Here is a 22,845-nt window from a genome sequence, read left to right on the forward strand (position 1 = left end):
ACCCCTCCGCCATCTCACCAACTAGATGAATACTTAAACACTGCTCCCCTCTCTGCTTTACTGCTGTTCATGAATATTACATCATTGGAATATTGATAATATTAGACTATATTGTAATATTTATGATATGTTATCACAGAGCTTGCCGTTATTCGTATCTTTGTTCATGTTATATTCATGCACATGGAGATGATATGGCCACATTAGTCCTTTTTTTCAGGAGCCAAAGTGGGGATTTATTGCTAGCTCAGCATTTGGTCTCATCATTATGGCCCACCTCAGCAATAATCAAACTTAATCTATGTTGAGAGAAAGTGTGGAAAAAAACATTTAGCAGTAACGTAAATGCATGTAGAGTCAGAGTGTGACTGTGAAATGTATGTGACGAGAATGAAACTCATGCAGAAGTTCTGCAATGAATCCTCCCCTCGTGAAGATTATAATTTTCAACTGTTAAGAGAGGTGTTCATTCAAATATATAGTTAATTGGAGGAAGTAGTTTGTGGTGCTGGTAAACCAATGTTTTGAAGCACTGAAGTTTGAAGGGCAGTTCTATAACTTAAAGAGGTACATTTCATGTAAAACTAACATTTTCCTCAAAAAGTTAGTTGCTGATGCATGATGTGACACCGTCATGAAAGAGAAGTACAGTGGTGCAAGAAATATATGCAGTCAGGCAGTCAGACACATTTTTATCAAACCCCCAGGTTAGTTCAGTTTAATGCAGATGCTAACAAAAGACCAGCTTCCTGATTCAACTTTGACCTATTGTACTTGCCATAGCTGTGCGCACAGTTTTCCTTTATGTTGTGGCAAATATATTTATAAAATTTTATATATTTTTAAAAAGTAGGACCTGCATTGTCATAAACCGTAATTATCCTTTCAAGTTCTGCAAGAATGTTTCCTGTCCCAAAGCACAAGTTAGAAGTAGCCATCATGTATGAATCCTGATTTTTAATCCTGTTCAGTCTCTGTGGTGAAGCATAGACAGGCTGTCTGATTCCCCTGTGCTTTGTGAGTGAAACAAGAAGGAATAGATGGATGAGGAGAAAGAGAGAAGGGAGGGAGGGTGGAGAAAAGAGACAGAGCTGTAATTGTTTGTTCTCTTGTTGCCCCGAGTCCCCATAGCATGTCTGGCACCTTTCTCTCCCTGTCTCTCTCTCTGTCTGTGTCAGTCTCTCTCTCTCTCTCTCTCTCTCTCTCTCTCTGTGCATCTCTCTCCATCTCTGACACACTCATTACATCCTCCTCCCTCTTTCCTCCTTTTCCTCCTCACTGTCTCCATGTCTTTTCTGACCATGAGATACCTGTCTAATGGGCTGAGTATTCTACACACTCCCATACACATACACATCAGGACATTCATGACTGCGTGTGGTCATCAACTACTCCTAAAAAGGTGTCGGGTGGTCGATAACTCAGAGATATAACTGATAACAATGATCAGTTCCCATCAAAAAAACACAATTAGTGAAGGGTGAACTAATCTAGGTGGGAGCCACCTGGTGAAATAGCAGAGTCCTTTGATTAGTTCTGAGAGGCGATCTGATAGGACTAAACCCACATCCCGCTTGTCTGGGGAGTGTTGCCTACTTGGTGACTTTCTTGCTAGCAATTTTTCAGATCCTCTTAGTGAATTTATTTCGTAAAAGCAACTTCCAATAAATTTCACTACTGACCATTAGGGAAAAAGTGAGAAATATATTTAAATATATCTTACTGCAGTTCATTCCCAGGCATGCTGCTTAGAGTAATCGCAGTCCACAGCTTTTCTGCCAACAGCGCTGACGCACGTAGTCGGTACGTGTTGCCCAGGCATGAAGAGGAGACCCTGCTTGCCCATGCAAGTTCATTTGTAGTGAGTCTCCATGGTTACCTTGATGGTTACGCTCTCTGGAGTAGAAGTGCAAGAAAAACGCTGTAGCTCTCATTGCAATCAAATGATTTGTTTAGCATTTTCCTATTGAATGTAATTCAGGAAAGTTCAAAAATGTTCCATTATCCTTTATGCAAACTAATACATGATGACCAATATGCAAGTTAGCATATGATGTCATCTGGAGACTTTTATCGACTTTTCTCTTGAAAAGAGCTGGCTTTACTGTGTCTGAGCTGGAGGTTCTGTTTGACTGCAATAACAACACGACTGCTGTGCGGGGAGTCATTTACTGTCTGAATACCTTAAATTCTGTTTATTTAACTGTGATGACATGTTCAAAGAGTCTGAAATACAAGATCAGCTTCAGATAAAACTGGTGAAACTACAGTAATACTCTCGCCAGTGAACAAGAATATCCACAGATTGCATAACAAATGTATTGCAATATGGAAATAAACATTATTAATAGTGACTGACACATTGACATAGCAGAATGAGCTGTCATAATGACTCTATTCAGATTATTAACATACACTGTCCCTATAGCATCTCCAGACGCTGCAGCAAACCATCTAATATCCTTCACAGTAAAATTTACTAACAGACCAGTTTTTATCTGTGGTTGGTGATTGGATGCTCGGAGAATTATCCGATTTTCGTCTGCCTACTTTGTTCACTCTCCTTGCTAGCGTTGCAGCTGCTAGCACTAGCCATAAGCAGGTGTAGCTGGTTATGCACAGCGATGGCACTGATGTAGTACTTTAGTGTTGCCTTTAGATATGTTGCAGCTGACGGTTTTATGTGCTCTGGTGGAGTTTTTCCACACTACTGACTGTAGTGAAGCACTGGGATGTTCAGCCGCATTTCTTTCGGCCTCTGGCTGCATGTCTGCTGCTTTCGCACCCCACACTGCACAGTGTTAAACTCACGCATGACAACACAACTATGACTTGTCTACAGCGCCCCACCTGCAATTCTGCTGTAGATGCATCGTCACTGCACCATGCTAAATCCACAGATGATCGATTAGTCTGCAGCGATGAATGGTGTCAACTAGTGGTTTTGATAGTCGGCTAGTTTGTGAAACCTCCAACTCACACACACTCACACACACACACACACACACACACACACACACACACAGGACCCTTCTCCACAGGGTTAAGCAGTGCTAAACTAGTTCAGTATTTCCACGGAGAGACCGACCGACTGACTGTAGTAATGGAGAGGAGGCTGTAACTAGGCTGATATCTGCTACATGCTGTGTCACATGCACACACACACACACACACACACACACACACGTACACTGTGGTTGAGAGGGACTGTAGCTGCCAGGCAGATACCAGCCGTCTAGACGTTACAATGCACATCTCCCAAGGGAGGCAGAGGGATGTGTGAGCCTGTGTGTGTGTGTGTGTGTTTGTGTGTGTGTGTGTGTGTGTGTGTGTGTGTGTGTGTGTGTGTGTGTGTGTTTGTGTGTGTGTGCGCACACCTCATTTTCTGTCTCCCTCCATCTCCCCTAACTCTTTCTGTCCCTTCATTACTGAACTCTGTCTCCTTCCCTCTAACTGTGCCAGTCTTCTTAAGTGTGTGAGTGTGCGTGCATTCACTTCCTCTCCCTCCTTGTCTCCTTCTATCTCTCTCTGTGCCACCGTGTGCGTGCGTGCGTGTTTTGTGCGTGTTTGTGCCAGCCAGGTCGCTGCAATGGCGCCCCAGCAGCTCCGGGCCTTGTTGATCACGGCACCGTGCCCAAGGGTTACCATAGCAACGGCAGTGGCAGCAGACAGGGTTGTGTGTGTCGAAGGAGGACTGTGTGTGTGTGTGTGTGTGTGGGCCCAGTGTGGTGGGCAGCAGGCTGTGAACTCAGCAGGCCTCTAGCTGGGCTGGAGCTCTCTGGGCAGCAGCAGAAGGACGAGTAAGTTGGAGCAAAGAAAGTGTCCTTTATTTTGGTCTTTCTGTCTCTCTTTGACTTTATACATATATTATAAAACAGGTTTATAGTTCACAGATATACATGCGGAATAGATTGAGCACCTGGGGCTTTGGGAGCAGCACAATTACACAGCACTTGCAGCACTTCCTCTATCAGTCTTTGAGGAAGTTTTGATTGCCAGGTGTGATTGTGGGAATGGTAATTTTTTTCATGACTGAGATGTTGCTCTGGAGTGCAGCAGGAAACAGGAAATGACTGCAGAGGAAAAAGCCAGCTGGAGGGTTTGAGCTCAGCTTGGCTAGGTAAAAAAAAAAAAAAAAAAAAAAAAATCTCACTTGCTGCCTCCATGTCTTGCCAAGCATTTAGTTTTTAGGGGAGCACACAAACCCCAGCCATTTCACTGTCATTTCCGTCTGTTTTCTGCCGTCTTGTCATCTCCCAGAGCAGCGCCCAGTCAGGCTGCGTTTTTACTGATGGGCGTCTGTTGCAGCAATTCCATAAACTGCTGCTTTAGCTCTGGGGCTGTGTGCTGCTTGGCTGCAAGATAGGGTTCGTAACAGCTGAAGCACAGTCTCTCTAGTCTGAGAGAAAAGGCATTTCCTCTGCTGGTGGGAGTAGCTCTCCTACTTCAAATTAGCAAGCAGCTAGCGAGCCGTTCTCTGCATGCTCAGGCTCTACTGTCAGCATACATCCACTTTCAAATCATAATACATTCTCGTGGTTTTGGACAAAAGACTACTCCTTTGTGCAAACTGCACAAATCAGGCCTGGTTTTCTCACGGAACCGTCGAAGGTCATCTGAGCATAAATGTTAAGTTTATTGAGCAATAACAATGTTAGAGGCCCCGGCTGAGTGTAAGCAGTCTCCATAGATAGCCATTAGCCTGATTTTCATTTCAGGGCCAAACAGGGTAGCCTGTACGCCCTCATTAGTCACAGACTTTCCCCTAGCATTAACTATTTCTGTTTGCCAGTAGGAATAAATTTGTACAGTGTGAGTTGGTCCAAGTTAGAGGAAATTCTGCACTAAAACAGGCTGTTGCTAAGCTTGTTAGGAAGCAGACAGTGTGTCACAGTGTGACAGTAACAGGTAACCCATGACGGTGTTGTATTTTACCTAATTTAATGGGTAACACATGTATGTAGTGTCAGTGAAAAATGTCTGATGAAATACCAGTGATAGATCTCTCAGAAACAAGAGGACTAAAACCACTCCAACTTAATGACAAGATACCAACAGTGAAAATATGTTGGTTATTTGGTTGAACTGACCCTTTAAGTTGTGTGTGATTAATGTTCCATCACAGAAAGATATTATCTCTTGTATTTAAGTCTGAATGTGTCCTCAGACAATGTTGTGCTCTGACAGTTTTTTTTACACTGGCAGGTCCATTGAACTGTATGACCTCCCATTGGCCCCTCTCACTCACTCACTCACTCACTCTCTCTCTCTCTCACACACACACACACACACACACACACACAAACACAAAAAGGTCAAATGTCAATGGGTCAGTGTGTGTGCACTCTCTCTCCATGCTGTTTACTCTCTCTTTTAGTGTTCGGTTCTTTTGAAAGGAGACTGGGGACGAACTACTGTGACAGCTGTTGTGTCTGATAAGGCTGGGTATCAAACCTTACTACTTTTCAGTACTGATCAAAATATGTCTGTAGCACAGAGTATCAAAATGCACTGAGTACTGCAAGAGTACTGAAAGCTGGTATTCTAGGGTTTAAGTCCCACTGCAGACCCTTGTTGGCTGTCATTTCATTTTTTCTCCCTTTATTTTCTGTCACCTCTCTTATACTGAATATCACAGTAACAACAGTAATGCAAAAAACGATTTTGGTACTGGTACCAAAACTAAGGTCGTATATCAACACAAATTTCAAAGTATCCTCAGCCCTAGTCTCGAACAACAACCATCATTATTTTATCTCCTAACTGTACTTTCAACTTCAACTTTCAGCATTATTTTGAAAGTGGAAAGCTGAAGTTAAAAGTTGAAGTTGAAAGTACAGTAGAGAGCTAAAATAATAATAGTTGTGAGAGACTGCTATCACAGGATATGGAAGAAGATTCACTTCCTCAGTCATGAAAAATGGCAGCAGTTAATTTGAGGAAGTCTTGAGAGTGACACAAGTCAAGCTTTATGTAGTTAGTAATTATACTGCATGGTGGAGAGGAAATTTCAGTGGGTAATAGCCTAACTTTTTTTTTTTTTTTTTTGAGAAAACCGCCCAAATGGTACAAAAGCAACCCAAGTTATCACAAGCTGCCAAAACAGTTTAAATAAAACGAATCCACTTGGAAAGAAAACCCAAATCTTGTTGGAACACTGCTGTTACCCTAAAAATAAGTCTCACAGACTTTATACCTTTAAGGTATCGACAGAAATAACCCAGTACCAAGTAGCATCAACACTTGTCCAGTCAAACTATACCTGAATTCAATCCTTTTTGTACCCACATTCAGAAAAGAAAAGGCTATTTGTTTTGCTCGTAGCCAATCACCGCAAGCATCTATCAATTTAACTCTATGTGTGATTGGCCCTCCCCAGTAATAGCTACAGCCAGTACAGTTTGTGATGTGGTGAAGTAAAGCGCAGTATGTCTGACAGAGTTGGAAGTTCAGCATGCCGAGATGTAATCAAAATGTTTGGAAGTATGGCTTTTCTACCCACCTTTGTAGTCTGGTTGCACTTTACGCAAAGAAATGCTTCCAGTCACATGATGGGTATCAAATGATACTCAGTACCACTATAATAGTTCTGGTATTTGTACTGGTATCGTGATTTTTTTAAAGGATAACTATAGATGACCTGAAAGGATATCTGAGCCTTCAAATCCTTGTTCTTCAGGTTAAACCATTTTGATGTTTTGTCTTTTTATCTTGCAAACTACTTTCTGTTAATAGTTGGGCGTTTCGAAGCTATAGCCAGTGTCTGTACAGATGTTTGAAAGCATAGTGTAATGGTCTTGTCTGAACGGTCACTTTCACATGGTTTAAATAAACTCAATGGCCTCTCTCTTCACCACAGCAGAAAAAAGCGATGGGACGGCTGGCTTGCAATGCAAATTATTCAGCCTGCTGAAGGAATAAGGGTGCTGCAGACGCCGGCCTGATATTGTTTTGACAAGTGGATTACTGTTGTAATAACATCAGACTGGTGCTGGTAATGCAGACTGCCAGCACACACTGATCCCTGGCCTATGTGAGAGTCAGTGCTGTACACTGTGTTCTGGATCCTCTGAACTGGGTGGATACTGGAGTTAAGACAGGACAGGCCTTCCCTCTTCGCTGTGTCTTTTTTCTCCTCCCCTCACATCCTTCCTCCCTTCTCAACTCCTCCTCTGGCTTCCTTCCTCGCTGATGTTCAGAGGAGAGGCCGCTCTACTTTTATTTGTTGCCTGAACTGTAAAAACATCCCCACCTTTACTTCAGAGGACAGCTTTGAGACGGGCATCTGGTTTGTGTGGCTTTTACAACAGCAGAAGGGAAGCGTATGTGATATTTATCCAGTAGGCTTACAGAAGGGCCTGGTTGACTTGGTTTCCCAGAAGACTGTTGTCTGAATGAAATCCTCCCTCAGTCCCCTCCCTGTGGTAAGCACACAGGCCTGGGCTGGTAGTGGCTCAAGCTCCCAAATGAGACAGTCAGCTTAGCAACGTAACATCTTTCCAACACATTTTCTCTCTTCATAGAGGGCAGCGACTCCCAACCTGGGAGGGAGATTGGTTCCTTAGAGCTGCAAAACAAATCTGAGAGGCCAAGTTATGATTAGCAAGATAGAAATGAATTTTTTTTTTGCTTTCTCTGACTTTACCCAAGTCATTCTTTTCTGGCCAGACTAGCAGCACAGCTCATTGGATGCAATGTCTGTCTGCCTGTCTTTTGTCCAGACTGAAGTATCTCAGCAACCATTGGATGGACTTCCACAAAAACTTAGCATTTATGGTCCCCAGAGGATAAGCCTAATTATGACCATGTCCTGCCACCGGATCAAAATTATTTTCTCTTATCCTGGGAAATATGGCACATCCTCTAGCAGCACCATGAAAGTGACTCTTGTATTTTGGAGTAAAATGTCACGACAACAATCTGATGGGTTGCTGTGACATTATGTGCAGATATTCATATTTCCTTCAGGTGGAACTGTAATAATTTTAATCCCCTGACTGGCTGCACGAGCTAGGTTGGCTGGTGAAAGAGCAGTGCATATCGAGAAGGCTAGCGTTAGCATTAGAGGAAACATCAGAGAGATTCAGCCATACATGTTTGAGCCTATTCACTATGCTAATGTTAACTCTGCTGTCTGTACTGACAAGTTTGCTCTGAGCTGGAGGTTTTAGGTGTCTTTACCAGTGTTGTGTAGAAGTCTGTTCCTCCGTTGATATGTCTCCCGTATTAGAAAGCAACTGACTTTTGTATTAGTGATGTACTTAAGCTAGACTCACAAGTCAGTCTTTAGACGCTTTGCTTAACTAAAGACTGATGTCTTTCTCCCTGATTTTGTGTTTAGATGGGCGGATACAATTTCAGAGTTTAAAAAACTCCCCACGTTGCAGAACCAATAGTAAATCCGCAGGGCGGTCCTTCGGTGGCTCGCTGAACTCTCGTGCTCGTAAACATAGTCCAACTGCATTAAAAGTTTTAAACAAAGTCACTGTAAGTCCTTCATTTCCACAATCTTGTGGACTGAGCACGCGTTTGATAATATAGAGCTAAATCTCTCGGCATCCATTTTCAAGCTCGGACGAGAAAAGGGGGAGCGCACATTGCCGGGAGGGCGTGTCCTTTTCAAAAATGCAAGAGGCGTTGCTTTGTTGCCGGCCATTTTCTCCGGTGTGTTAAGCACACTGTAGAAAGGAGTGTCCCCAGATTATCAGAAGGCGGAGATCTCTGATTGTCTGGTGGCGAGACTATACTTAAGCTAGCTGCCCAGTGTACATTTGAATCTCAGATTTTAGTGAAATGCACAGACATCACCCCCTTCAGAGGAGGAACGTGAAAAAACCTATAGTAAGGAACTTTGCACAAATACAAGTCAGTATTGTCTAGGTCAGAAATTTTAGGAGACATACACATAAGAAAAACAAATTTTTTTGAGTAGAGGGATCTGAACGAACTCTTTACCCATTGCTTTTGTCTTTTCCCCATATTTTATCCAGGTTACATAGCTGGGCAATATGGAGAAAATCAAGTATCACATTTTTTTAAACCAAAAATCAAATATTTGAATTTACTGACAAATGTCTGAGAAACAGTTATTGTGTTTCACTCTGCCAAAAGAGTAATAAAAACTGACTTGTGTCGCTCGATTTGAGGGCCTGTTGAGGCTAAATTAAATAGGCCTATCAAAACATCTATTGTGTTTTATTGTTCCACCACTTACTTTTCATTATAGTGATAATGGTACAATTAACGATAAAATTTGACGGTTGTCTTGTCCAACATTGTGCCACGGCAGCACTAAAATACACTATGTGTTTATTAAGGAGAGAATCCCAGCAGATGTTTGAAAGTAATGCAGAAGTTACTCTCTCTTGTAAATAACACTTCTATATGCAGTAATTGGTAAATTTCTCCAACTGCTTTTGAGGGAAATAACTAATTACTCATTTTTTTCACTTGCACAACACTGGTTATCAGGCAGTCCTTGGCTTTATATGTTCGCAAGATGAAACGATTGGGAACCAGTGACATATGGATACACCAAACCTGAAGGTTGTGTTGGTTTTCAGAACATTGGTTCCCAGAATGTAACTTTACCTCAGCATCTCTCTGCCTCATGGCATGTTAGGTGAATTTGTCCCTTCAAGTTTTTTCCAGAACACTCCACTCCTGTTCCTCTCATATGTGGTTGATGACATTGCCAGAGGGTCATTAAGTGCCATTGTGGTTCTTCATCTTCACTTTCAGCACTTTGTTCCCTCAGCCATACCTGTTCCACATTAGGTGACTCATATTGTGACAGATAGGTTTAAAAACACGGTTTCAGATGTCTTGTGTGAAGAATGGGGACCATGGTGCAGTGCCGTTGTTGCTTCATCATACTGATACTTTCATTAATGAGGAGGGCTTCAGTCATTTGTTTAACACTTTATCACCTCACTCATCGTCTTTCATCTCGCAAAAGAAAAGTTGTCAAGCTTGTCTGCCGTTGTTGTTTTGCACTAAGCACCTCATTCCTCCGCTCTTTGGTGGTTAATGTCGGTTGGTTTTACTGGCTTAGGTTTCGGTCTTCACAGCGTTTTTATTTTTTTCCGCCCTCCATGTGGTTTGCGCTAGTTGGCCTTCTTCCTCTCAATCTTATCCCACCCCTCCCCTGTGGCTGCTGTGGTGTGGGCAGAGGCAGGTTTGGGTGGGTTTACGTTTCAGCTCAGGCTCGACATTAACCCACCCTAATGCAGACGAATAAGCCGGGAAGGATTACTGAGGCTGGGAAGACTGGGATAGGTTGGGTTTTACTGGACTGGGCTGGTCCCTGCTTTGATTTTTTGTGTGTTTTCCATTTTTTGTAACGATATATATGTTATTTTAAATTTATATAAGCTTTATGTTAAGTGGTTATCATATATCTGACAGGTTCTTCAAGTTTTGGGGTTTTTACACACAGTATAATTGTCTACGCCTGATCCCATCCCTGCCCAGGCGGACTGTGGGTAATACACTCGAAAATTGTACAGAGATTTGTGGAGGAGGTGTCCGCTACAATCGAGGCATTGTAGCTCAAATAGCTGAGTGTACATTGTGTCATTTTTCTTACAGAGCTCCACAAGCACACAAGGACACACACTGTAAACACAGACACTACACACACACACACACACACACACACATAAAGTGACTGAGTGTCCAGCAGTGAGTAACATATGAGTCAGAGGTCAGACAGGGTGCCAAGACCAGACAAGGTCAAGACTTCTGCTCAGAGCGAAACCGACAACTCACATCAAAAGAGTCTTTGGAGGCAGCGAGAGAGAGGACGAAGAGATAGATAGAGGAAGAGAGAAACTGAAAGAGGAAGACAATGAAGAAACACAGAGAAAGAATGATGGTGGTTGAGGGAGGGATACAAGAATAAAGACTGATAAAGGCATGAAGAGTTGGGAGAACACAAAAAAGTGAGTTGTGGGAGAGAAAGAGGAGAGTGGGTGCTTTGGGTCAGAGGAGATGGGGGGGGGATGCAAGTTGAGATACAGGAAGTGTTTGAAGGGACAGAGTGGGAGGACAAGAAAAAAAAGGACCAAACCATGAAACAATGAACAAGAGACGAGAGGCAGACGTGACTGTAAGGCAGTGATCATTGTCTCCCAGCGGTGCCCTGATCTGGGAGGTCAAGCCCAGATCAGCTCTGATGCTGGTGTGTGTATGTGTCACTGTGTGTTGTTTGTTGAGGACAGAAACACCGCCGTTATTCAGTATCTCCACAAAGACACCACTGTATGCTGGGACAGACACCAGGGTCTCAACACTCATCTTTTCTGTGATTTGAAGCTTTTGTCTGTTGAATTCTCTGAACCATACACACTAATACACACTATGTGACAGACTGACTGGGAGTTTGACCTGTGCTACCCCCTGCTGGTGAACATAGGCTATAACCATTACTCAGAACAGTGCCCACATAGTTAAACTCTGGCTTCTTTAAAAGTTTTAACGTTTTTTAGTGATATATAGGTATAATATTGTTTCACATTGAAGGAAACAAAAAGGTCCAAATTGTAGCTTGTGATCATCTCATAAGATTAGACTGTAATTAGCTGACAGTTTGCCCAGTTGTCATGAACTGTAGAATGTTTTTGTAAAAAAGACCATCTTCACATTAGACATTTTGACTTTTTTTAAATGAGTTTACAAGCCAAGAACATCCCTCTCTCATCCCACTTTGGATGGAGCTGCTCTTATCTCTAGGAACCAGGAACCAGACCGAGTTTATTAGTGGTTCTAACCCAGAGTTGAGATCAGGAAGCAAAGTCACAGTTTTACACACTTCTCTGAGCTTCCTCTACAGCAGTTACCCACTGGTAATGCCATAAAAACAGTGTCTGTACCCCGACCACTTGAATTATTTAAATCTAAAGTAAACAAAAGAGCAGTTGAACATAAACACCTAATAAAAATTCATACCTCTTCTGCTAAAGTGCAACACAACAGGAGAATTAAATGTGGACTTTAAAACATCAGATCTCTGTTATCTAAAGCTGTGTTTGCGATATATCATGTTGATCTGTTCTGTACACACATCTATTTCATGTCTCTCCATCCTGGGAGAGGGTTCCCTCCTCAGTTGCTCTTTCAGAGGTTTCTACCCTTTTTTTTCCCTGGTAAAGGGGGTTTTGGGAGGGGGGAGTTTTTCCTTATCCATTGTGAGGGTCTGAAGACAAATATCTTTGTGACATATATCATGTCACTTTATTCTGAATGAAGTACATGATACCAAAAATCAGCAAAAAATGTGCCTATCCTTGTCTTTCTACTGCTTCTCATGACATTTGCTAGACATTTGCATGGCTCACTGAAAACAGCCAATCAGAGCTGAGGAGTCACACAGTCACACAGCTGTCAGTTATGTCAACTACTGCTTGTCAACTGTGGTCAAACTGTAAACTATGTCAATCAAGATCCTGTTATTATATCGTCTGAAATGTTTTCAGAATCATATTTTAGTGTACTGTTTAGCTGTAAAATGTTGACTGAAGTACCACCGCCAACCAACTGACCGGACCAACTTTTTCATTTAACAGCAAAACAGTACACTAAAATATGTTTCTGAAAACATTTGAGGTGAGAAATACGCAATTTCTTTTACAGAATCTCGATGCGTATTTGATCAGCGCTGCCTAGTTTGACATTGTGACCTCAGTTCACGAGCAGTGATTGACATGAACGACAGCCGCGTAAGAGATTCCTCAGCCCTGATTGGTTTTATTTCACATGTGGTAATGCCATTAGAAGCTCTACGAGAAGGGGGAACTTTTTTTTTTTTTCACAGATCATCTGTCTCGTGTTGTATTGTGTGAATATAGTGACAGTTTCAGCAAATATGAGAAAAAGTTTTTAAAAAGTTACCAACTACAGCTTTTAGGATGTCTGTAATCAGGCTTACAGTAGGGTTTTAAACATCAGCTGTCTTCACTCTGATGAAGACAGAAAAGAAACATTACACTATGACAAAATTAGGTATTGTTGGATACATTGCTTTCCTATAATTTCAACAATTTGCATAGTTATTTTCATTCAGTCTATGTCCTGTACTTTAATGTTATGCTGTACAGCCTGAAATCAAGCTTTAGAAAATTGTGACGATGTTTTCAGGCTTCCTAATGAACTTCATAACATTTTTGGATATGTATGTCCTTGTGTGAATGTCATGTTTAAAGTTATTTTGCACTTGCACATCATCATTGTAAATGTGTTATACTAAACCCCTTTCTCCTTTTGTGTGTTTGTGCAGCTGAACTGGAGTTTGTTCAGATCGTCATCATCATCGTGGTGATGACAGTGATGGTGGTGGTGATCATCTGCTTGCTCAACCACTACAAGCTCTCCACCTGGTCCTTCATAACAAGGCAGAGCCAGGCCCGCAGGCACGACCATGCCCTGCAGCAGGTCAGTAACTCTCTGCTTGTGTCTGTGTGTAACAGTGACAGACAAAGAGATACTGTTTGTGTTGGGTTGTGTTTAGTTGCTCTGGCAGGGCTGTTCTTTCAGCATCCATGCCAATAACATTTTGATCTAAACTGATCGTGAGTGAAAAACTGTGCGTGTCTGTCTGTTCATCTGTTCTCACTGCATGTCCGTGTGGAGTCTTTGTGACAGTACATTTCTTTATTTCGGAAGCAGGACAAACATAGCTTACCAGTTTGTTCCCAGTAAAGCTGCGCTGAGCTAAATGAATCCTTTTATCCCAGTCGGAGTCTCTGTCCCAGTTTCACTGAGGTAACAGCTTTGCTCCAGTCTGTTAGGTGAACTTGCTGAATTGGTTTCTTCAGAGCCAGACTCTGTCAAGCCTTGATGTTTAATTCACTACGGTGCCGTCTAGACAGCAGCGGCTCTGCCCCCATACTGACATGTCGACACTCTGGGACAAACACACACAGACAATCTTGAATATACACAGATTGTAAGATTGCGCCCACTGAAATAGGCTCAGGTACAGAATATGATCCATAAATTATTGGTCTATTGATATATTCAGTTTCTACACCAGTACCTGAAAAACAGATGAAAGCTTTTGTATGCTTGGTTGTCCCATTACATATTATTTATATTCAGCTAATAACCTCTCATCTTTTTCATCTCTCCTCACTCTGCTCTGCACTGTCCAATCAAACAAAAATTATGCAAACAGAAGCAGACACATTGCAAAAAATACTATAAATGCAACATCAGAAACCAACAAGCCGACAAAGCCCTGCGGCAGTGAAAGTGCAATTTGGAAGAATAGCCAGTGGCCTTTGCCCCTCACAGACACATAAACTATCAGGATTTATGCATGTTTGTCCTCCTTTTCATGTTCCCTTTTTCTCACTAAATACTGTTGACTGTGCCTCCTTAGAAAAGATCCTCAAGTCAAATGTAGACGAAGTGAAACTGCAATTATTTGATAGTTGTGTTTCATGTAGCTTTTATCCTGCTTATTTTTAAGACTGGAGCCATCTGCTTTTTGTTGTCCTCGCTCCTAAACAGGGCAAGATTTTGGGTTTGAAGCCATCAGGCGCTTCACAGCATCGTTTCATCTGTGTCCTCATTAAGTTGTTACTTTTCAGGGGATTTTTTTTCCTCTTTATCAGTCTTTGTTAAGAAAGATAGTTTGTATTGTCAGCTTAATGGTCTCGCATCAAAAACCATCCCAGACACAACAAACAACAAAGCAGTAATGATTGTTGATTTCTAAAGCTGTATCTGCAACAGTAAATCTAACATGAATGTAACACATTGTCAACTACACATTAAATGTTCAAGAGATTAACTGATGACTTTGTTAACATAAAAAAACTAAAGATTCAGTCACGTCTCACGTTCGTAACACGAATATGTGAAAATCGCTCTGAAGCTCAAACATCACTTACAAGCGCCAGACAGGTGTCTAACAATCTTAAAGCCAGCTGGGGACTTTTTTAAATCTGAGCCTTATTCGTTCTTGTTTTTGTTTTGTCTGTCTGGATGTGTAGGATGGGTGTCTGTGGCCTTCAGACAGCAGCTCTCGACAAGGTGCCTCGGAGGTAAGACCACCACCCCACTGACCTCTATTAAACCCACAGCTAAGCCTTGTACACTGGGAGCACGCAGACCAAGCAGGACGATAGCTAAACTTTATACTTACAAACTCTAAGGACCCTGAACTGTCACTCTCTAAAAACTTATCTAGATAGAGTCAGATGCATACACTCATGTGTAAAAAGCCTCTTTACAGCACCAAGCTGTCCTCTGCCAGTTTACAGGCCTCAAGAAGTATCATTAGGTGTTGTGTAGGGCAGGACAATATGATCCAAAAAATTATATGATCATAAACTGAATCTTTTTACTGCATCTCAACTTAAGTAAATGATGTTAACTTTTTCATGCTAACTTGATTTTCTATGTTTGACTGGGGTAATTACACTACTACCAACTAACTATTTTGGATTGGACTTTTATTACTAAATAATAGTATTTTCATTTACGCTCAGAATTGAGGATGCATTTTTTTTCCTGGCTTTTTGAAAATATTTATTGTGAGTACATTATATAATTTGTCCTCCCTCACCATCACAGTCTTTCTTGTCACATAGAGTAATGTGCACTTGTTGCAATGGTAGTGCATGGCATAAAGCAAGTAATCAGTGAATGCACTAAAGTAATTTGTCTCAGTAATTTGATAAAAATGGGTTACTATAAAACCTTTGAGTTGGTTATCAAGATCTGGTTCTTAATTGGAACTGGTTCCAGATTTTCTCAGTTCCTCACAACCAAAAACTGATTTTAGCAATATCCTGTACTACTATTAACCAATTTGCTGATACTATTGCGCTTAAGGCTTTTACTTTTATTTTGAAATATAACATCTTTGCTGTTCATAAGAAAAAAGATGCTGCCTCTTTTTAAAGAGAGAAAGAGAGCTACCCATTTGCACCCCAGCAAATCCCCAAAAAGGAGACAATACTATTGTGTGGGAAAAAAAGTTATGGATATATATATATCAAAATGCCCCCATGGAAATCAATAAAAACAGCATGCTTCCTGCATTTATAAAAGAAATAGAAGAATACTGAATGACAAAGCCTGTCAATACTGCTTCGAGGGTTCGAGGGCCAATCACTGCAGAGGATGCTACAGTTACGTTTGACTTTGACTTTGACTTTATGTAGGAATAAACTGGACTTCTCAGGGCCTCCTGCAACTCAGAATCAAGAGATGAGTCAAATCTCCATTTTGGTACTCTATCAGTAGTGCTCTTCTACAAAAAGCTAATATCTCTAGTCTGATATGACACTAAAATACTCTCAGTCGAACAAGTAACCACTGACTATGAGACACTTTTAGAAATAAAAAAAAAGTCTATATGACTTAATGTGTCATATGGGGAAGAAAAAAAGTATCATCTCTTATTTTTGGATTCAATGTCCTGATTCAGGCTAACTCTGAACCCCTCCAAACAAAACACCTTCAACAAAACCAACATCAATCAGCCCCTATGTCCAGACGGTTCACTCTGTCAGTTATTCAAATCTGATAATGACATTTTTTAGAATTAGGTTCAAGTAGGTTCTCATCCATGTCCTGAAAACACAACACAGCAAACTTTATGTGAAGTGCACACAGAGCCTTCTTGCCTCCCTTGAAATGCCCTTGTTTTAACTGCGTGGCTCCCAGATAGTTGGGAAAAATTATGATGCACTTGCCTTCCTGCTGCATCTCCGCTTCGTTACATGCTGCATGTAGAACCAGCTCTTGGTCAGTTAAACATCGAAAGTGAACCATAATTGTTTTAGGTGTCCCTCGGGGTTTGACAGTGGTATTGGAGCCCTATGGGCCGACTCAACCTGAGTTGTCTTTGAGAGCAAAGAACTGAGAACAGATTTTACAAATTCAAAGACATTTTATCTTCTGAGATGCCCACAAGTTGTGGACTATTGTGCCTCTTATGGTTTTCCATATCCTCAATCTGTGGAGGTGGTTGAGTTAAGCCTTAGTAGCTAATTAGCTATGGGGTTAGCCTCCAGGGATGCCTTCATCTTTATGTCAGTATCCTCTAGCCATTCCACCCTTTTCTCCACTTCAGACTCCTATGAAACCAGCCAGGACAACTTTCCTTCAGCTGAGGCTGTACTTCATCCAGACTGGCTAAATTAATTTGCTGTGAGCTCTTGGGCTGCAAATGCTTCTGAATGTCTCCACAAGACATATCTTTTAGCTGCTTCGACATCCTAATTAACTGCAAAGTGCTTCGTCTGACCGTTGGACTGCAAAAGCAGGATAAGCCATCTCCACCAACAGTGTCATGTGACTCACACTTAAAGCTTTGTTTTAAAAGATGCTGTATGTGACATTGCTGTCAGATAATTGTGTAACCTCGGGATAATTACTATAAACAAATGATATTATGGACAAGACCTCTGGTAGTCTCTGTTTTATTTTAATAGTGTTGTCAGTGTGAGTCACATTTCTCGTAACTCTGATGTTACCATTACCTGGAAAGGTTAAATATGTATGAATCTCTTTTTTCCACCTTTGCAAAAAAACCTGAGGGCCATTTGTGCTGAAAGTGGAGCTCGTTCTTTCTGTTTTGTGCCATAAAACAAACTCCTGGTGCCGTAAAGCAATCCAGCCGGATTCCTACAGAATCTAATTTGGGTTCTGCCTGTTGAATAAATCTAACAATTCAGTATGTAGAAATGACTTATAGAAAATAACTTGCTACAAGTAGCACATTAAACACAGTTTGACAATCAGAGGCAGTGTAGTGCAAAAGTATAGACTATAAAGATGGCAACTAAAATGAATTAAACTGGGAGAAAGAAGGCCTGCACCTAATCTCTTTTGTCTAATCTACTTGCTTCACTTGCTGTGTTAAAAAAGAAATCTCTGTCTCTTCCCAGCTCTTCTTTGTTTCTCAGCTGGCTTATTTTCTTAGTACTCACCCTTGTATAATTGTTTTGTGGCTACATGAACACTATCACAGGACAAAGATCCTGACATTTGCATTTTAGTTGCTTGTAAATATTTGATCATCCAGAAATTGAAGCTTGTATGTCACACCGGGTACGGCTGGCACTATACTCCAAACACAACCAAATTTGGCATGTTCTCAAAGACTTCTGAATACAGAACCGCAAACAAATGCCAGTATACTCACTGTGACGGGTGATCTGTTTGCTTAATGGCGTCCGTGCCAGATGGAGGAGCTTACGAGCCGCGGTGGGAGAAGATGCACTGGGAAAACTAAAAACATGGAGTTCAAAGAACAAGGATAAACACAACTCACCACATGATAGTATTGATAAGTTGCAGACAATAGTATGTTTCTGTGTGAGAAGTTTAGCTGGCCAGGTTGTGCACACTGGCAACTTTGTGTGGACATGAGGGCAAGGTTACACCAAAGCAAGCACACCAAATTTGCTTTCATTTGGAGTACCCTGCCAGATAAAAGCCTTACGTGTAAACAAAAAGGAGAACGAGAGAGAGAAAGAGACATGAAGGATGGATGGAACGAGAAAAGAATAGACGGCAGGTGAAAGGAAGTAAAAACAGTGTCAATGTTAAAGCACCCAGAGAGATCTGGAAAAAAAGGAAAAGGCCATGGAGAGACAAACACAGAGGGAGACACAGCCAATGAGTGTGGGTGGCTGATAGATGCAGGGAAGGGGGCTGAGTGTGTGTGCGTGTGTGTGGCAGGGGGGTGGATGGTTTTTGGTGCGTCATTAATCAGCAACACCTCCCCTGACACTGTCTAGACAGCCGTCTGAGAGCTGCCCTGCTCTGCTGCGCTCTGCTCCCTCTATCAGCTATACACCTTTTTCTCCCCCTCCCTCCCTCTGTCTGCCTGTCTATCTGTCTGGCTCTACACTTTTTCTTTTTTCTCTCTCTCTTATGTTTCTTTCTGTCTTTATCTTTCTAGCTTTCCTTCCTCTCTTTATCTTCACAGCTCTTTATTCTTCTCTCATTTCTGTACTCTCCTTTTCTCTCTCCTTATCTCAGTAGCCTTTCTTTTTAATCCTTTCAGTTCCACTCTTTCTCTCTGTCTCTCCATTTCAATTGCCCTGATCCTCCATTCCCCTACTCCCAGGTTTTTTTCCAGTCTGTTGTTCTCTCCATCCAGACTGCCTTGTCTGTCAGTGGGGGTTGACTATTAGAGCCACAGTCACTAATTGAAATGGGTTCCCTCTGATAATGACTTGCCACAGTCGAAATGTGTTGAATTGGACAGAAATGTGAGAAATGAAGAAATGGATCGCGTAGTCACAGTCTGAAGAGCTAATTGAGGTGAAGATCTCTGACAAAAGCTGGAGGATGAACCGATATATTGAATGTTGTTCAGTTGTAGAAGGCACTTTGTATCTTTTCTCATGTTCACTGTAATTACAATGTTATGTCTTTAATAATTAATTGGTGATACATCGGTGAGACATTGGAATGAAGTGTTTACATCAAATTCGGTTACGCTTGTGGAGCATTCTTGTAGTATACTCCTCACGCTCGCCTGTAACAAATGTCATGAGGTCTAATTTTGAGAAGCACTTTAGTTCAGCCTTGTTTCCACCAAGCAGTCGGTTCAGTTCAGTTCTGCTCGTTACACATCAGAACGGTTATTATTGCATTTACAATGTCAAAAGTTGTGAATGGTACCAACAGAACCGACCATTGCATTGGTAGTTGACATTTCTCTGTATAATTGGTAAGAGAATAGGAAATACAAAAAAAAAAGCTGCATGAGCTTGCAGAACATAGTTAACTAGCTGGATTTTTTTTTTGGGGGGGGGGGGGTCCATGGTGGAAGAGTTTAACAGATGTAGGGTTTATGTAGGTATGTCCGCACAGGTTACATATCAGTTCTGGGCGTTGTTATAGTACCTTGGGGGTCAGGACCATGGAGGTATTAAGAACTTTGCAAACCTTCCAAAGTGGCGGCCCATTCATGCCAGTGATTGGGATTGAGTGACATATTAATTCACTATGTATGTTATGAAAGTATTTCTTTTATTTGAGTTTATTTTTGAGTTTATTTTTTATTTAAGTATTTGTTTGTCTGGGCAATTCACTATTATCATTGATTCCACTGTCACTGGTATTGTCCAGATCTGATTATATTGTTTTTCATTTTACAGAATTCTTGTCAAAATTACAAAACCAAAATGGTTGTTGGAATTTTTTCTTTAGCACATATTAAGAGTATTCCCTGATGTGATATACAGTATTACAGTGAAACTCCACTTAATGGCATTAAATATCAGTTTGTTTGATATGAAGATATTTGCGATATTATGGAATGTACCAGAAAAATAATATATCTTCCTTCTTTTTCCTGTCTTCTTCTCTCTGGCTCTTCCTCTCTCCCTCCCTCTCTGTCTTTCTCTCAGGTATTATATGCTCCCCAGGCCAGGGATCGCTTCACCGCTCCCTCCTTCATGCAGCGCGACCGATTCAGCCGCTTCCAGCCCACCTACCCCTACCTGCAGCACCAGATCGACCTGCCACCCACCATCTCGTTGTCGGACGGTGAGGAGCCCCCGCCGTACCAGGGTCCCTGCACCCTGCAGCTTCGTGACCCCGAGCAGCAGATGGAGCTCAACCGCGAGTCGGTGAGGGCACCGCCCAACCGGACCATCTACGACAGTGACTTGATCGACATGGGAGGAGGCGGGGGCCTTGGAGGGGTGGGGGGTGGAGGGGGAGGAATGGGAGGAGGCGGGCCGAGGCCGCCAAGCAGTAACTCGGGCATCAGTGCGGCCAACTCCAGCAGCCACGGGCGCATGGAGGGCCCCCCGCCAGCGTACAGCGAGGTGATGGGCCACTACCCCGGCTCAGCTTTCTTTCTACACCAGCACAGCAATAACCAGAGGGTGGGGGGGCCGGGGAGCAGGACGATCCAGCAGCAGAGCCAATCAGAAAGCACAATAGTACCTGCCAAGGCCAAGGACGGCCAACCGGAGGACCTGGTGTGAAGAAAAAGGGTAGGGGGGCAGGCGGGGCTACCCACCCCTGACTGAAAGCTGTGTCTCCTCTTCACCCCTGATCACCTGTAAGCAGTGGTCTCTCTATCGCGCGCGCTCTCTCTCTGTCTCTCTCATGTCCTCTCTCCACACTCCCATGCACAAATAAATATCAACCTTAGCTACAACAAAACAAGGAAAGAGGAACCAAGAGTTGATTTTTCTGTTTCTTTCCAATGTTAGTCATTCAAACAGCTAGCACTGCTGGGGCAGGATGTATGCACTGCGTGGAGAGTTTTGTTTTTGTTTTTTTTTTCCTCTATATGAGAAAGAAACATACTGCTAGCACAGATTGAAACGATTTGCTTTTTCGTCCCCTCGGGTGACGTGCTCTGTCCCCGGGAACTGAGGATGATGTTTTTTTTTCTTTTTTGTTTCTTTTTCGGACCGGGATCTGTGCACAAAGCGAGAACTGAGAATCAAGGACTTAACAGAGAACACAACAAAAACAAGAGACTCACAAACCCAAATCTTAGTGCCAAGGTTCACAAGGAAGCAAAGCAAAGGGGGGAAGAAATGACTCGTTCTAACATTCAAAACACAAAAAAGAAAAGTTATCTAAAAGTTGCACTATCTTTTTGTTGTAAAAGAGAAGAGGGAAATTATGCTATGTGATGATAATGATGTGTTTGTTTTTTCTCTCTCTTTTTTTTCGTCCTTTTCATGAATGGACTGACTGACTGAACTTTGCCTCCAAAGTTGTTTAAACAGTTGGGAGCAAAAAAAAAAAAAGTATTATAAGCTTATGTCCTTCCTTTTTTTGAAAACAGCAAGAAATACTCGTACCCAGCCTACAACATCTCTGTCTGCTTACACCACAGGCACAGTGAGACTTAGTAAGAGAATAACCCTGTACTGCTCACGTCTGTGAGAAAGAAATCTGCCTGGTGATCAGCTGCTGGGTGGACAAAACATTTCTCACTTCCTCTGGTAGTTTGTTACAAGATTTATAGATAGGTTTCCAAAACCAGAGTAGTTCTTAAACTCTTTGAAAGATGAGAGCTGCTTGGCAAGATCCAACATGCTCCATACTAACAGATCTGGCCAGGTGGTTGGATATCAAGTTAACCAAGAATAACATAACTCCATAACAAAAGGAAAGCATATCTAACTGTCCATCCAGCAGCATGGTCACAGCAGATTCTTCACTTTTCAACTCTGTCCCAACCTCTGAGCACCTGACACTTCCTCTTTCCTGTTTCCTGCGTCCATAGCCCCCTCCCCACCCCACCTCCTCCTCTCCTCTCACCGCTCATCTCGACATGCACAGTTCATTCTGCCAACAGCCACACTGAACACGAACCCCGGCGCCATGACAACGAAAACACAAAACAAAAAAAGAAGGCTCAGCTCTCCGTCTTCACGTTTCTAAAGCCACAAAAAAGAAAAAAGAAAAAAACAACAAAAAACACAGGACGACACAAAGTGAAGATTCCTGTCTGCATCCGCCAGCACAGCGATCAGGTTTTAAACGAAAACTGTCTGTGGTCGAAGTCAAAGGGCTATGGGAGGGTCCTTTTTGTAAAAGAAAACCTTTTTGAAAATTGAGCCTTTTTCTCTGCTCATCGTTGCCTTCTCCTCTGCTCTTGCGCTTTCTCTGTCTCTCTATCTTGTTTGCATTCAACACCACTGCCCCCTTTCTAACTCCCATCCCAGCTTGTTAACAGTGTCTCTGGTCACTGTTCATCATCCCTCCTTCCATCCGTGTGCAGAAAAAGTGCGTTCAAATGATGCAGAGTCCGCCAAGCCCTTTAAAGTGGAGACTGGAGTGGAGCCCTTGTTTGGCAGTGTGCTAGTGCAGTCCTTTCCTCCCTGTGTGTGTGTGTGTGAG

At 42.2% G+C, this 22,845-nt stretch overlaps 1 protein-coding gene across 3 annotated transcripts in view; it reads left to right on the top strand.

The window, feature by feature from the left end:
* ldlrad4b (low density lipoprotein receptor class A domain containing 4b) overlaps positions 1-21,777 on the top strand; it is a 272,731-nt gene extending 250,954 nt beyond the window's left edge. For all 3 annotated transcript variants that reach the window (XM_049582538.1, XM_049582540.1, XM_049582541.1), the window contains 3 exons: positions 13,277-13,431; positions 14,997-15,047; positions 20,382-21,777. In XM_049582538.1, coding sequence (XP_049438495.1) covers positions 13,277-13,431; positions 14,997-15,047; positions 20,382-20,966 — 791 coding nt within the window. In that variant the 3' untranslated portion in view covers positions 20,967-21,777. The remainder of the gene's footprint in view (positions 1-13,276; positions 13,432-14,996; positions 15,048-20,381) is intronic.
* The last annotated feature ends 1,068 nt before the right edge of the window (positions 21,778-22,845 follow it).

This window comes from Epinephelus fuscoguttatus, linkage group LG8 (genome assembly GCF_011397635.1).
Source record: "Epinephelus fuscoguttatus linkage group LG8, E.fuscoguttatus.final_Chr_v1".
Taxonomy (NCBI): domain Eukaryota; kingdom Metazoa; phylum Chordata; class Actinopteri; order Perciformes; family Serranidae; genus Epinephelus; species Epinephelus fuscoguttatus.